The sequence below is a fragment of the Mastigoproctus giganteus genome, chromosome 9, assembly GCF_048544385.1.
Source record: "Mastigoproctus giganteus isolate SK-2022 chromosome 9, ASM4854438v1, whole genome shotgun sequence".
In the NCBI taxonomy this organism is placed as follows: domain Eukaryota; kingdom Metazoa; phylum Arthropoda; class Arachnida; order Uropygi; family Thelyphonidae; genus Mastigoproctus; species Mastigoproctus giganteus.
The window spans coordinates 183,868,693-183,884,918 of record NC_143583.1 but is presented as its reverse complement, the minus strand read 5'-3'; the positions used below and the strand labels follow the sequence as shown (position 1 = coordinate 183,884,918).

The following is a 16,226-nucleotide window of genomic DNA, read 5'->3' as shown; positions in this document are numbered from 1 at the left end:
AATAATGGAAGAGTATTGTACAAATTGGAGCAGAATGGTATTAAGGGTAAGTTGCTACAATGGATAAAAGGATGGTTGAGTGGGAGAAGATAGAGGGTGGTAATCAATGGGTGCTGATCTTCGTGGACTAATGTTATTAGTGGAGTCTCACAGGGTTCAGTGTTGGGTCCATTGTTGTTTTCTGTATTTATAAATGATATTGATGATGGCATATTAGGTTTAGTGTTGAAGTTTGCAGATGATACAAAGGTTGGCAGGGTTGTTAATGACAGTGTGCTACTACAACAAGATCTAGAAAATTTGGGCAGATGGGCTAAGAAGTGGCAACTGAAGTTTAATCTTGACAAATGCAAAATACTGCATATGGGTAGAAGTAACCCCAGAGAAACGTACCAACTGTGTGGTGCTACACTTAAGGTGGTAGAAAATGAAAAAGACCTGGGAGTAATTGTGCAGTCAGATATTAAGTTTTCTGAGCAATGCAGACAGGCTGCCAGGTCAGGTCATGGGGTTTTGTCAATGATATATAGGAATTTTTCTAGCAGGGAAAAGGAGGTGATTGTCCCTCTGTATAAGGCAATGGTCAGGCCACACCTTGAGTACTGCATACAGGTCTGGAGGCCTCATTTTAGGAAGGATGTAGATTTGCTTGAGCGTGTACAGAGAAGGGCAACAAGATTGGTGAGGTGAATGAGGGGATCCTCTTACCAAAAGAGGCTTAAGTTCTGCAAATTGCAGTGGCTGGAGACGAGGCACCTGCACAGTGATCTGATTGAGCTGTATAAGGCCTTGAATGGGTTGAGCATGATGAATTCTGATGAGATCCTTCCACTTGTACAGCTTATGAACCGAAGGGGGCATAAATTCAAATTAAGAAAAGACAGATGTAGAATAAAAGTGCGGAAATTTGCCTTTAGCCAGCAGGGGGTTAATTGCTGGAACAAACTTCCATCTGTCGTTGTGGAAGTTGATAGGTTAAATAAATTTAAGGAGGAACTGGACAGGCATTTTGAGGGAATGGTGTGTGTTTTTTTTTTTTTTTTTTTTTTTTTTTGGCTGATGCTGCATAAGCTCATACACTTGCTTTCTTGCATCACATGCCACTACTACTATTGCAGTCTGCCAAACCCAATGTACATTTTCTGACAGAATCTCAGTGATCGGTTGATTCAACTACTGCTCATCTCAGATGCCCAAATTATTCGATGTATGATTCCTTTCGCCTCGTGCATATTTCCGTTGATATTCCCTGTCAGAGACTTGGTAATTTGGAATCTTCTCTCTTCGATCTTCTCTGGCTTAAAATCTCTCTACCTTATTGTGTCAAATTCATCTGTTGTCTCTACCGTTCTCCCAACTCCACTAATCACTTGGAGCTCTTTGACTTCCTCTCTTTGCAACTTGGCTTTCTCCAGACCAACTTTCCTAACAGTGAGGTAATTTTCCTTGGTGATTTTAATGTTCACAACTCCAGCTGGCCTCCGTTTTCTAGTCACACCGACCCAGCTGGTCGAGATGCTGAGGCTTTTGCAATTACTAATGACCTTGCACAGATTGTTCATTTACCTACAAGTATACTGGAGAATCCTAATCATACAGCCAACACGTTTGATCTTTTTCCTCACAAACAATCCTTCTAAGTACATGGTCGAAGTGAGAGGTCCTTTAGGCACTTCAGATCATAACATGGTGATTATCTCTTGTCCAATGGAGCCTTTATCTCATGGCTATTCCCAACCATGTGAATTCCCAACCAATTACAAGTATGCAAAATGGGATGACCTGCGAAATTTCTTTTCTTCTTTTCCTTAGTCTGACTGTTTCAAAAGTTCTGATGTCAACGTTTGCTCAGATCGTGTCAATGAAATTATTCTTGCAGAAATGGAATCCTTTATCCTACACTCCACTTTAAAATCTTGTCCTTTATCTAACCCTTGGTTTTCCAATAAATGTGCTAAGGCTGTTCAAGAGAAGAGAAGAATGCATATCATAATTGGCTTGTTTCTAATTCTTCAGTTTCATTTTCTGTCTACACCAAAGCTCACAACAATTGTAAAGCAGTTATTAATCAGTCCAAATTAGAGTTTGAACAGGCTAAGAGTAGAAGACTTGCTTCTTGCCTTAATGGTAGCCGAGCATTCTGATCTCTTGCCAGAGCTAGTGGCCTCAACTTTTGCCCATCTCTGTCGAAACCAGATGGTTTGGTTGTCAGTTCAGCCAAGGATAAAGCTGTCCTGCTGGCATCCCATTTTTCTTCCAACTCATGTATTAATGATCTTGGAAAAACACCTTTCACAACTCCCATTCAATGCTTCCTGTGGTTTTCTGTCAAAAGGATTTTGACGAAACTTGATTCTCGGAAAGCTCCAGGTACTGATGGTATTTCTCCACTTGTTCTCAAAACCTGTGTGCCCGAACTTACTCCTCTTGTTTGCCACCTTTTCACTTTATTATTCCAAAGGTGTTTTTCCTTCTGCTTGGAAATTTGCTCATATCTAGCCAGTTCCTAAAAACGATGACAAATCCCTCCCATCCAATTATCGTCCCATTGCAATTACTTCTACTCTTTCTAATGTAATGGAGAAATCAATTAACCACCAACTCTTAAACTACATAGAAATCTTCCTTCTGATCAACGATCACCAGTATGGTTTCCCTTAGTGTCGATCCACTGGTGATATTCTGGCTTAGTTACCCATTTATGGACTAACTCAATGGAAAGGTTCGGTGAAACACAAGTAGTTGCTCTTGACATCTCAAAGGCTTTTGATCGTATTTGGCATAAAGGTCTTCTAAACAAACTTCCATCTTATGGTTTGCCAACTGTTTTTTGTAATTGGTTATCCAGTTTTCTCTCTGATCGCTCACTGAGGTTGATGGTAGATGGCTCTCTGTCTTCTAACTTCTCCACTATCGCCGGTGTCCCACAAGGTTCAGTTCTTTTCCCCACTCTTTTCCTCTTGTATATTAATGAGCTTCTTCCATTGACTGGAAATCCTAGCCATAGTTTTGCAGATGATAGCACATTGCATTCCACTTTCCATTTTGAGAAACCTTGCCCTTCTCAATCATCTTCAACTTCTTGAAAATCTCCTACTAATTCCTTAAATGTGGATCTTCAGGTAATTCTCCAGTGAGGAAAGACAACTTAGTTGATTTCAATCCTTCTAAAACTCAGTCTTGTCTTATATCTCGCAAAAAGGATTCTTCTGCTCCTATGCTTATCTTAGGTGACACTCCGACTTCTAGGCAAAATGACATACAGGTGGTGCCTTGCAATTCGACAGTCAGATTTCGCGGGCCAGCGAAAACGCTACATGATATTGCACGATAGAATTCTTTGCTCGACTACGTAACTGCGTTTAACGTTACTAAATAGCACTAAATAGTGATGGCTGCTCCATACATTTTAACCAATGGTATTAAAGAGCGAGAGTAACATTTGACCAATGATAGATAAAGCGGGAATAGATCCTTCAATCGTTCAGCTACGTTAGCCGCCCTCAAAGATAGCTACAGGTATGCCGTCAGTTCTTCCTCAGTTATGAGACAACATTATCTCGTTAATAATTGTAGTCTGAGTTCACGTTTGCTCTAGTTGTTTGTGCTAATTTATAATTCTGCATTTCTCATAAAGTAAAAAATTTTGTGCTTTGGCAGTTATTTATTTTTTGAGTGAAATTTGGTAATGGGTCCAAAGAGAAGTGAACAGCGGAATAATTCAGGAAAGAAACACACTTGTTTGAGCATAGAAAAGAAGAAAGAAATTATAGAAAAAGTTCAAAAAGGTAGAACAATTTCAGATGTAGCTCAAGAGTATGGCGTCCCTAGGTCAACTGTGGCAACTTTTTGGCAACAAAGAGACAAGGTTATAGGTGCTAAGGTGTTCGCTGGAGCAATGAAAATTTCCGGCAGAAACAGATCTTTAATCAATGAAGAAATGGAAAAGCTGCTTCTTACCTGGATTAGAGGAAGACAGATGAAAGGAGATCCAGTAACTCAGGCAATGATCTGTGAGAAGGCTAGGTTCATTTTTGAACAATTGCAGAAGAAAATTCCAGGACGTATCTCAGATCAAACTGATGAATTCAAGGCAAGTCACGGGTGGGTTCACAGATTCAAAAATAGAACAGGTATCCATAGTGTTCTTAGACATGGGGAAGCAGCTAGTGCAGATAAAAAGGCTGCAGAAGAGTTTGTGAAAAAATTTGAAGATTTAATCATGAAGGAAGGCCACTTGCCACAGCAAATTTTTAACAGGGATGAAACTGGGTTATTTTGGAAGCGCTTATCAAATCGAACATACATCACGCAAGAAGAAGTGACGCTCCCAGGACATAAGCCTATGAAAGATAGGCTTTACCTTGTTATTGGCAGCAAATGTAAGCAGAGACTTTAAAGTAAAGCCACTTCTCGTTTACCACTCTAAAAATCCTCGCTGCTTTGGGAAGAAAATCATCAAGTCCCAACTGCCAGTGATGTGGAGATCCAATGCAAAAGCCTGGGTAGACCAGAAAGTCTTCAAAGATTGGATTTTTGAGGAGTTTGCCCCGACCGTAAAAAAAATTCCTCATTGACAACAATTTACCTTTGAAAGCACTGCTGATTCTTGACAGTGCTAGTGCCCACCCCCAAGACTTGGCAAACATTCTTGAAATTGACTTTGATTTCATCAAAGTCTAGTTTTTGCCTCTAAACACCACATCACTGATCCAACCCATGGATTAAGAAGTAATTGCCTGTTTTAAAAAACATTACACCAAGGCTTTGTTTTCACAGCTTTTTGACGTAACTCATTCTTCTGATAAGACACTGAAGGAGTTCTGGAAGACTGAGTTCAATATTCTTCATGCCATTTCCTTTATTAAAACTGCCTGGGAGGGCCCTCCGTGCATCATGGAAGAAACGCGTTCCTTCCTTTTTTCGGGATGACAACAATGCAGTCCATGCCGCTGAAGAATCAGAAGCAACTGCGGTCATGCGAGAAATCATTTCGACGGCGGAGAACCTCGACATAGGAGAAGTCGATGAGGCTGATGTGAAAGAGCTTGTGGAGGATCACAATGACGAACCAACCGTGGAAGAACTCAAAACACTCAGCGAACAGGAAGCAAAAGAGAGAGAAAAGGAAATTTCACTTGAAGAAGAAGACAGGGAAAAAGGGCCGATGCCAACAGCTGCCATTAAAGAAATTTTATTCCATTGGGAGAAGGTGCAGTCTGCTTGTTTAAAATGGCACTCCAACACTGCTGTTGTAACTAGAATGACAGACTTGTTTAACAACACTACTATGCATCACTTCAAGGCTATCTTGAAAAAGAGGGAGAGAGACAGTCCACCCTTGATCAATTCCTCATCCCCATTCAAGCCAAGAGGAGAAGAGAATGGGTAGAACAAGATAAATAAAACATCCTTCCAACATCTAAGGCTCAATGAAATGTATGTACTCATTATGTATTTTGTAATTTCGTTTGTTATATGGTAGAATATAGTAAAGTCAATAATACTGTGTATTTCTCTCCGACAACGAATTAATCAATTTTCCATAAACTTATATGAGAAATATTGACCCGCAATTCGACTCTAATTCGGTGACGGATTATAGTCGAATTGCGAGGCACCACTGTATCTCTTTTGGGGATTACCCTCACTTCTAATCTCTCTTGGCACAAGCACATTACAAATATTGCTTCCTCTGCATCCAAAAAACTTGGTTTTCCCTTTCACTCTTGGCGTTACTTTTCTTCCAAACAGCTGTTCACTCTGCATAAATTGCAAATCCACCCTACCATGGAATATTGTTCCCACATCTGGGGTGGTGCCCCCAAAACCTCTCTCAGGCTTCTTTATTCCATTCAGAAGAGGGCAGTTAGGTTAATTAATGATTCATCTCTAACAGAGTCTCTCCACTCGCTGTTTCATGGACATACTGTTTCTGCTGCATGCCTCTTCTATAGATATTTCCATGGACACTGTTCTTCTGAATTGGCTTCTATAATTCCCGTTCTCTCTTTCAAAACAGTCTCAACACCTGCAGCCACCAGCCAACATCCATTTACTGTCCAGCTTCAAACTCACAGAACCAACTTTTCATCTTCCTTGTTTATTCATTCAACTGCCGTTTTCTGGAACAACCTTCCTTCATACATATTTCCTGAAAATTACAGTCTACAGAAGTTCAAGTCCAATATCAACAAATATCTTCTTTCGTCTTCTCAACCTCCAACCCATTCACGGTACTAAGTACTACAGGTTCTAATACCTCTCGTGTACATTAAAAAAAAAAAAAAAAAAAAATTTTTTTTTTTTGGTTAGAAATCGCGAAAATGGTGGGCAAATGCAAAAGAGTTGCACTTTCAAACAAAAACTTGAAATTATTCAAAATTTTAAAAACTGTGCATCCGTTAAATCTTTAATGAACCATTATAACGTTGGTGACCAAACCATATGCGACATTGTAAAATATAAAGGGAAGCTATTCGATTTAAAATCGACATCGTAAAAAATAAAGGGAAGCATTGTATTGAACATGCGAATAGTGCGTGGTAAGTTGTTTTGTTTTTTTTTTTCTATCGCTATACTTTTTACGTAGGTTTCTGAACATTTTTCAATACAGTAAGTCCCTGACTTACGCAACTTCAGACTTGCGTAAATATTTTTTCACCCAATTTTTTTTTTTAGGATTGTAAAATTTAAAAGAAACAAAAAAAAAAATAAGAAATCAATAATGATGATCACGGCACACACAAATTGCACAAGTGAGATACGGAGTAACCAGCAAAAAAAAATAGGGAAAAAGAGATGATCTTTATAATTTATTTATATTTTTTTTATATGACTGAAGATTTCATTGAAGTGGGCACATTTCACCATAATAGTGTAAAATCCCACAGAATTCCAGCTATTGGTATTATCACAAATGCAGTAAGATCGAGTTTACTACCCATTTATAATTAGATGCACTAACAGAAAAGCCCAATAAACTGAAAGTGCAAATTGTTTTTATTGTTTTATGGTAGTGACCTCTAGAAATGTGCTTTAGTAAAATGTGAGCTCACATGGTGTGATAATAGTGAGTTTTTGCCTTAACCCTGTGAAGTTCTTTTTAGAAAATTTCATTTTGACCATTATCATGGTGCCAACTAAGAGTGACAGCGGTACTAGTAAATCTACCAACAAAAGGAAAGCGATCAATTTGGATCAGGTTTGTCAACAATAATATAGTAGCAATATGTTATTAGTCATACTCGACCTACGTTAGAAGTCTTGGAACGTATCTGTTATGTATGTCGGGGACTTCTGTAGTTTTGGATTAACCAGGAATTCTATTATTATCATCCGGGATTTTTTTTTTTTCCATTTATCCTGGAAAATCAAGAGTCTACTGTACATGCTTTCAACTCCTAACTTTGCATTGCCAATATTTATCCAAGACCCAAATTACTAAAGGCTGCTTTTCTTGTCAATCACAAAAGACCAGTGAGAAATGATACATGTTGAACACCCAGGTTGTTATTATTAGTGCTACATAATGCAAGATGCATCAGCCAAAAAAAAAAAAAAAAAACCCTCACATCTTTTGTCCACCCTTCCTTGAATTTATTCAAACTGACCAGTGCCACAACACCAAATGGAAGTTTTGTTCCAGCAATCAACCACCCACTAGCTGAAGGCAAACATCTGCACATCCATCCTGCAATCCATCCTTCCTCAATTTGAATTTATGCTCCCTCATGTGTGTAGTCTGAGCAAGATGCCATCAGCATTGTGCTTGTTCAATCCATTCAAAGCCTTAAACACCTCACTCAGATCACTTTGTGGGTGTCTAGTCTCTAGATGCTGCAATTTGCAAACTGAAGCTGGTCTTGATAAGAGCACCCTTTTATTCTATTATCTGCACCTCTTCTCAATCTATCTGTATAATTCTTCTCAGTCTACAAGCAGGGTGGTTAATAACAAGAATCAAATCATGCTGCAGTATGCTGCAGGGTGGTTAATAACAAGAATCAAATCGTGTATATATATATATATATATATGCTTGTTGCAGCAGTATGCCGCAGGGTGGTTAATAACAGTTCTTGTCATTAACCACCCTGCTTACCTTTGTATATCATCTGTAAACTTAGATGTTAAGTTTAATCTGCCTTTATCAGTATTAATAAACAAGTTAGTTAATGTATCCAGTGCAACACATTTCGGGCATGTTAGCTAATGGCAATAATTCATATTTTAAAATAATATAAGTCAGCCCATTGACAAAAGTTTGTTACAAAAATTCCTAAAATACTGCAAGTAAGCAGCGAAATTTTGAAATGGATCAGAGCTAATGTTCCCGATTTATAGGAATACTTTTTGTAGGGGGAAACTGAGCAGGGAATGCTTTGAAATTGAATTTAGAACCATACCAGGAGCCAACAGAATATATGTTGAAAATTTGGTTAATACAAAAACATATTTTCATTCATGCAGATGTTTTGTGGAAAGGGAGAGAATGAGGGCTGTGAAATCATAACTGGACTTGAAATTTTCCCAAGGACCAACAGAACAGGTTGAAAATGTGGTCTAGATCCAACTTTTCATTCTAGAGTAATTTCATTTATATGGATAGAAATTTGTGGTTAATAACAGTTCTTGTCATTAACCACCCTGCTTACCTTTGTATATTATTCTTGTATCATATGCCTATGCTATGGATCTGGTTCAGAAATATAAGTTCATACTTCAAAAATGATATTTTCTAAAATTTTGTACAGACATGATAAGAGGGATCCTATGATGAGAGTATGGTTGATTAATTCCAAACATTAATTCTGCAAGGGCTTATGGCAGCGGTTCCCAAACTGTGTACCATGGTGCCGCATCGAACTCACAGAGGCGGCGTGGGATATTTTAAATTTTTGAGGGGAAACACAGTGATATTTGACATCTGTCGGACAACCTGCGAACTACTAGGTCAAGGTAGTTCACAGTTTCAACATTACTATTAAATTGTTTGGACCTAACTGCTTAATAAATGGAATTGTTAGGTATTTCTTTTAGCTTAGGAGTGCAGTGAAAAAATTACTGAGACACTAAGGGGCCATGAACCGAGAAAGGTTGGGAACCTCTGGCTTATGGGGAGAAATTTTTAGTTAAACAAATTTATTTAATAGAGATGGTGTTGATTTGAACCAAGAAGGTGCAAGAGTGAGTCTTTGCTGAAGTCACAGAAGAGACATTAAAGGTTCAAGGGAAGCTGTAAACTTTGAAGTGAGGGAGATAGGAGATCCATTAGAAACTTAATCAGAGATGTGTATCAAGATTTTCATGTGCACTCCTCAAGGACATTTATGAGAGATCTCACTATAATATATGTATGGGAAAAGAGCTATCAACCCAACAAACAAAACCCACTTAGCAGTTATTATTATTAGCTACATGGTGCAAGGAAGCCTGAGACTTATGCTGCATCAGCCAAAAAAAAAAAAAAAAAAATCCTGAGTTACCTTGAGAGAGAGAGAGAGAGAGAGAGAGAGAGAGAGAGAGAGAGAGAGAGAGAGAGAGAGATAAAAGTAGAAGGGAATCATCAAGAAAGAGAAGAATGATGATATCCAGCTCAGGCCCTTGGTGTACCAAGCACATACTCACCAGATGTGAGTACCTGGGGTTAATGCTGGATGTGTAAGAATAGTTAAGAGTAAAAATTTAGCCTGTTTATATAGAAATGCCACCAGGAATTGTTTGTAGACTGAATCAATTTGAGCTGCTGGTCAAGACTGAAAGTTGATAATTTGGGTGTGCCATCTTGGGATTGGTGGTAAGGAATTTCGCTATGGTGATTATAAAAATGGGGGAAAGAGTAGTATGCTTCTTATTAAAAATGAGCTTAATCAGATTCTAAATCTAATTGCTTTCAATAAAAAAAAAAAAACTAGTCAGATTTAGAGTCTGATGAAGTTCAAATGGATGTAAAATCATTATGTTGGCAGCTCTCTAGTGATATTTAAAATTGATAATTGAGTACTTTAACATCATGGCCCATCTAGTTTGTGGATGAAACCAGGTCTAGGATTATGAGGAATACGAAAAATATGTTTAGGCAACTTGAATGGGCACGAAAAGGTGAACGACTCATTAAGGATGACTTTGACTTACTCCTTATTGATTGGAATTTTTAGTGATGCATCACACCTAATGGGATCAGGTTTTTGAATCTTGGAAAACTGTTACGTATTTCAGCATGTCAGAGGAAGTGCAAGAGACCTCAGCATCCTTAACCTAGTGCTCACACAGGATCCAAGCATTTCAAAGATTAACAGTGCAAGAACTGCTAGTTGGCAACGTTATAAAATGGTTAGTGTACAATTTCAGTGGACAAAGGATAGGGATTCAAATTTTAAGAGGAGGGGCTCCAGTGAGTTGAGTGTATTTTTAGGCTCTTCAACTGGGGTAGTAATTTCAGGTCATTAGATATGAATGCGCTATGGAAAAAAATTTAAGCAAAAATCTTAGAAGCTACAAATTCCTGTGATAAAGTATCACAAAAGGATTTCAAAATGGATGACAAGAGTTGACTAAACTTGTACAACGAAAGAAGGAATCATATCAGGCTGAAAGCAAGTAAGGCTCTGTAAGGAGTAGGTAGAATGCATAAATATGCAGAAAGGGAGTGCATTAGGATTATTACTGAGGCCATCACTGGAATCTTGGGCGATTCCTCTAGACTGGAGACATATAAATGTTTCACCCGTTCATATAAGGGAGGGGCTAAGTTGGAAAGGGTAACTGTAGACTGGTAAATTGAACTCTGTAGTGGATAGGATAATAGAATTGCAACACTGAAGCACCTTTATAAGAATGAAGAAGCACCTTTATAAGAATGAAGAAGCACCTTTATAAGAATGAAGTCCTAGAGGGATCATGCTGGTGATCCCTCTAGGATTTGTGAAGGGAAAGTCTTGGCTGACAAACCTGGTTAATTACTCTGATAAAGTCAAAGCATTTTGATGGTGCAAACAATTTTGATATTAGATTTTAGTAAAGCTTTTGATTCAGTTTCCCCGAGAAGCTACTGTACAAACTGGAGTGAGTAGGAATTAGTGGGAAGATTGTTAAGTGGATCAGGGGCTAGCTAAGTGAAAGGAGACAGAGTGGCAATTAATGAGCATTCTTCAGAGTGTACTAATTGAGCGAGTAGGGCCCTCAGGATTCAGTGTTGAAGCCTTGTCTTGTTTCTGATTTTGCTGGATGATATTGATGATGAGAGTATACAGGGAACACTGTTCAAAGTTTTCTGATGATTTAAAGGTAGATAGGATGGTAAATGATTAGAACCAGATTATGCTGCTTGAGAATGACTTGCATTTTATGTATATGGTTTTAAAAATGGCTATAGAAGTTTAACCGTACTAAATGTAAGGTTTTGAAAAAATATGGGGAAAAAGAAATCTGCAGGTGATATACAGACAAGGGACACAGAATTAAAAGTGGTTTGGGTTAAGAAAGAGTTTGTGGGGTTAGGATACAAACTGATATAAAGTTTTCATATCAACACTTCCTGGCTTCCAGTGTGAGCAGAAGGCCAGGAAGGCTCAGGATATACTGCTAGTAATCAATAGGACCTTTCCTAGCAGAAATAAGAATGTTATTATTTCTTTTATAAAATGATGGTGAGATTTCATTTTGAACCATTAGGGTCTGGAGGCCCGACTTAAATATAAGTGCTAAACAGAAATGTCCAAAATGATTATATTAGAGAAAATTCATCGTTTTATACCTTTAAAGCATAGACCAGAGTGGATGGCCACTGTATTGTCGAAGTTGTTAACAAAAAAGAAAGCTCATGGGATGAATATAAATTATCAAGAGGCACTTAATGTTATGATAAATATAAATTAATCTGAGCTATAATAAACTGTCTTACTTAGAAGTAAGACAGGATATGAAAGACTTTGAAAGGACTTGAGTGAAGTGCTGTATCCTTTTTTTTTTTTTTTTTTGTATATGTGAACACTAGAAGGATGGGACTGAGCTGTGTTAGTCCACTACAGGATAATTCTGGTAGCATCAATGATGAGTTCTTGGTTGACAGTAAAGTGGTTTTACCACTTGTTTGGAGAATGTATTTGATTCCTTTTGACAACTGGATGATTTTCTAGCGCTCTTCAGTTGAGACATAAAGGTTGAGAGGGTAGCAAATGTTGCAAGACTTACATAAATTATTATTTTATTACAGTAAATTGTATAAATGATAAATCAACAAGACCTAGATAAATTATTTAATTGGCCTTAAAAATAGCACAAAGTAAAATATTGGATAATGTAAAGTTCTACTGTTTTTGTAATAGTAATTCTCATTGTTTTTTGGTAGGCAACAATTTAAGGTACTTTATAAAGAAAAAGATGTGGAAACAGTTGTGCAGTCTGACATGAAATTCTGTTGGTAGGGCCAGTACCCCACCAAGGAGAGCACATTGTATTTTATCTGTGATATGCAGGAATTTTCCTATTAGGGAAAGAAGAAATTAGTCCATTATGTAAGGCATTGGGTGGGTAAAGTGCCTGCCTGGTAACCCAAAAATTGCGGGTTCGAATCCTGCCTCGGGCTTGGATCAGAGTAGAAATGCAAAAACCTTGAGAGGTGCAATATGGCTACAGAAACCAATGCGCTAACAACTAACAAAAAAAAAAAAAAAAAAACTTGTAGGGGCTTATATAAATTAATGAAGGGCGGAAGGAAATACCTGAAATATTCTTTTGATGCGTTATCCCAAAAGAAATATCCTTTTGGGATGATGCTAAATAAACTTGGCTACTTTGCTTCATTTTGTCTTTAATAATACTAGTATCGCATAGAATGCCCTCCATCCCCTTTGCTGAAAAATTAGTCTTTCAAGGGGATCATCCTCAATATTAATTCCAAGCAGGTACATAGGATGCAACTTAGGTGTGACCCCCATGGGTGAACAAAATGTGGGATATACTTGGATTGCAAACTCAGGCTTGGCTTTTGCACCTGCCAATACTGATCTCACAAACTCTAGCACTGGCTATGGTCATCTTTTTCTTAATTATATCTATTGAGAAAGTCATTAGCTGTATTAAAAACTTTAAGTTAAGCATAATTATATAATAACTATAATTATTTTTTTATTTGATATCAGTACTGTTTCTTTAGGTCTGCGTAAAGTGTATCCATATTATTATGTGTATTCTACGTTCTGTAAAGGACGTTGGGTTGGTAAGCTACTTCTTGATGTTTTTAGCCAAGAGTTCCGTGCTCATCCAAGAGAGGAATATGTAAGTAATATTCCTGATAGTTTTAATTATTTTGAATGCCTTAATTATTTTGGCCTTAAATATATGGAATTATAACTTGTAAGTTTGAAATATTTAAATTATTTCAAAACAAGTATAGTCAAAGTTCAGTATGTCATGCTTTGGAGAACATATTGAACAAGGTTTGACAATTAAGTTCCAGGAATAAGTCAATTTAAAGAAAACTGGAATGGTTAAAAAAAGCTAATAATATTTTACAAATTGCAGGGGATCCTTGTTATTCGAGGATAATTGGTTCCAGAAAATTCTACTTAAAACAAATCCACTTAAAATGGAGACCAATTTTTGTAATGTTTATTATTTAAATATGCAACTAGGCATAATATTTTAATTAGGCATAATATTATTATCTAAATGCAACTAGGCATAATATTTTAAGAGTTTAAGATTCTATATTTATATAATATCGGTGTAGATACACCATAGACAACTCTTATTAAAGAAAAACTATGATAGTAGTGTGAAAATCATAATTTCATCTGTATCTCATATTGTGTTCATACTTCACAACAAGTTGCCCATGTATTGCACTATCTCAAATAAGTAACAAAAGAGAAGACTATTGTTACTTATTCTCGGTGGGTGCCACCACCCAGACCACATCGTTTCAAAGCTAGTTGGCTTTTCATTGGTGGGTGGGCAGATACCCTGGTATTGCAAGTGAAGTGTTACTTATTCGAGGTGGTGCAATACATAGGCAACTCATTGTGAAAGATGAGTAGATATGGCATATCTATACTGATATTATATAGTAATGTGGTGAAGATAAAGAAAGCCTGCACGAGAAGTACGCAAAAGTTCGATGAAATTTACCAGTAAAAGGACTTTGCCGTAACGGCATTTGTATTGTTGCTCGCTTGGTAAACAGATGTTAGATGTTATTGGTCAGGAGTAGAAATTGAATCCCATGGGAGATTGAAACCCTCCTGAAGTGTAACCTGACCCTTTTTCTTTAGAATCACTGGTGGACTAGTGGATAAATTGTTTATTAAGGGAAAAAAAAAAAAAGGCAAAGGAAGCACACATGAGAAGCACGGCAATTTTCGAAAAAGTTTACTTGTGAAACTACGCTACGAACATTTTTTACGATGGCAGAACTTTCAATCTGACTCTGTACGTGATTCAATTAGTTAATTCACTTAGTTTATTTAAAGAAAAAAGGTCAGGTTACCTCTCTCCACTTCGGGAGGTTTCAATCTCCCGTGGGATTCAACTTCTACTCCAGACTGATAACACCCACCATCTGTTTACAGAGCGAGCAACAATACAAATGCCGTTATGGCAAAGTACTTTTACCGGTAAATTTCATCAAACTTTTGCGTGCTTCTCGCACAGGCTTTCTTTACCTTAGCCAGTAATGTTTATTATGCACTTGTACATAGTAAAAAATGGATGAAGGAACTGAAAAATGAGAAAATTATTTTATTAGACTTTTTTTTATTATAATATGTTACACAATGTAAGGTTAAGTAAAGTTTATTGAAGTTGCACTATTTTCCAGTTGCATGAATAAAGAATGAATTCAGAGTTGTTCGTGTTTTTTTTTTTTTTTTTTTTTGTTGTATTTTTTCAGATAAAATTGTGTCGTAGAATTTATTTATGTCTTTAAATTTGCGCTTAACATTTGTTGCACAATCATGAAGAAGATCGTTCTCACAAAAAATATTCAAGTGCTTGTTCAATTTTCTCAAGAGAAAAAGCTGTAATTCTTTAATTTTCAAATCCTCGTAACTGCAGGAACTTGGATTCCGGGGACCCCCTGTATTCTTGTTGAGCAGCTGCATGCTTATATGAATGCTCCTGGCACTGGTGTGTGCCACAGAGTGCCTAATGAATTAGTGCAGTTCTTCTGTTTTGCCAAAATCTTCTGCCAGAATTGCACAAATTATTTTTCTGTTGGTGTGAAGTTTTTCTTTCATCATTTGAAGAGACATTTGATGATCAGATGCAGCTTGAACTTTTTTTGACTGTTACTGGAGTCCAACATGTTTCCAGGATGTTCACTGCACTTATTTTTCAGATTTTCACAACTGTCAAATCTTAAACTAGGAAAATTTTAAAGCAAAATAACCCATTGTTACCATATGCTTGTTTTGCCAATTCATAGCTTTCAGTTGCACTTTTTCCTAACTTGAAACAAAATTTAATGTTTGCTTTCTTTTTTGTTTTATCACTTAATAGCATGACAATGCCTTAACAATACATGAGCTCTAACATGACTGTGTGAATGATTAATGATATGGAAATGACCTTATAGAGGGCAGCAGTCATGTAGGTCAGCTGCCATGGCAAGTTGTATTATGCTCCTATATGCTTTGACATGCATGTATTGGATTTGGTTCTAGAATTTAATTGACAAACCAATTGACAAGTTGACAAAGTTGTTGAAGTGCATTACCAATGTCATTAACGGGGGTGTGCTCTTACCAAGAAAGGCTTCAGTTCTGCAAATTGCATCATTTGGAGACCAGGCGTCTGCAAAGTGATCTGATTGAGGTATTTAAGGCTTTGATTGGCTTGAGCAAACTCATTGCTGATGGGATTCTTCCTCTTACTCAGGCTATGCACTTTGAAGGAGCATAAATTCAAATTGAAGAAAGACAGTCACAGAATAGATGTGCAGAAATTTGCTTTTAGCCAGTGGGTGGTTGATTGCTGGAAAAAACTTTATCTGTCATTGTGGAAGTTGATAGCTTAAATAAATTCAAGGAAGAACTGAACAAAGTTTTTTTTTTTTTTTTTTTTGGCTGATGCTGCATAATCTTGCTTTCTGATCACATGCCTCTACTAATGCTAATAATTTTATTTGAATGTGTATGTATGAATGTGTGTATAAATAAGTATGTATGCAAGTGAGTGTATGCATAAGTATACACACGCAAGTGTGTATGTGCCAGTTGTGTAAGTA

At 37.1% G+C, this 16,226-nt stretch overlaps 1 protein-coding gene across 1 annotated transcript in view; it reads left to right on the top strand.

Moving 5' to 3' along the window:
• RluA-2 (RluA pseudouridine synthase 2) overlaps positions 1 to 16,226 on the top strand; it is a 137,602-nt gene that overhangs the window by 29,782 nt on the left and 91,594 nt on the right. The window contains exon 3 of the mRNA XM_090381048.1: positions 13,158 to 13,279. Within this exon, the coding sequence (XP_090237174.1) occupies positions 13,158 to 13,279 (122 nt within the window). The remainder of the gene's footprint in view (positions 1 to 13,157; positions 13,280 to 16,226) is intronic.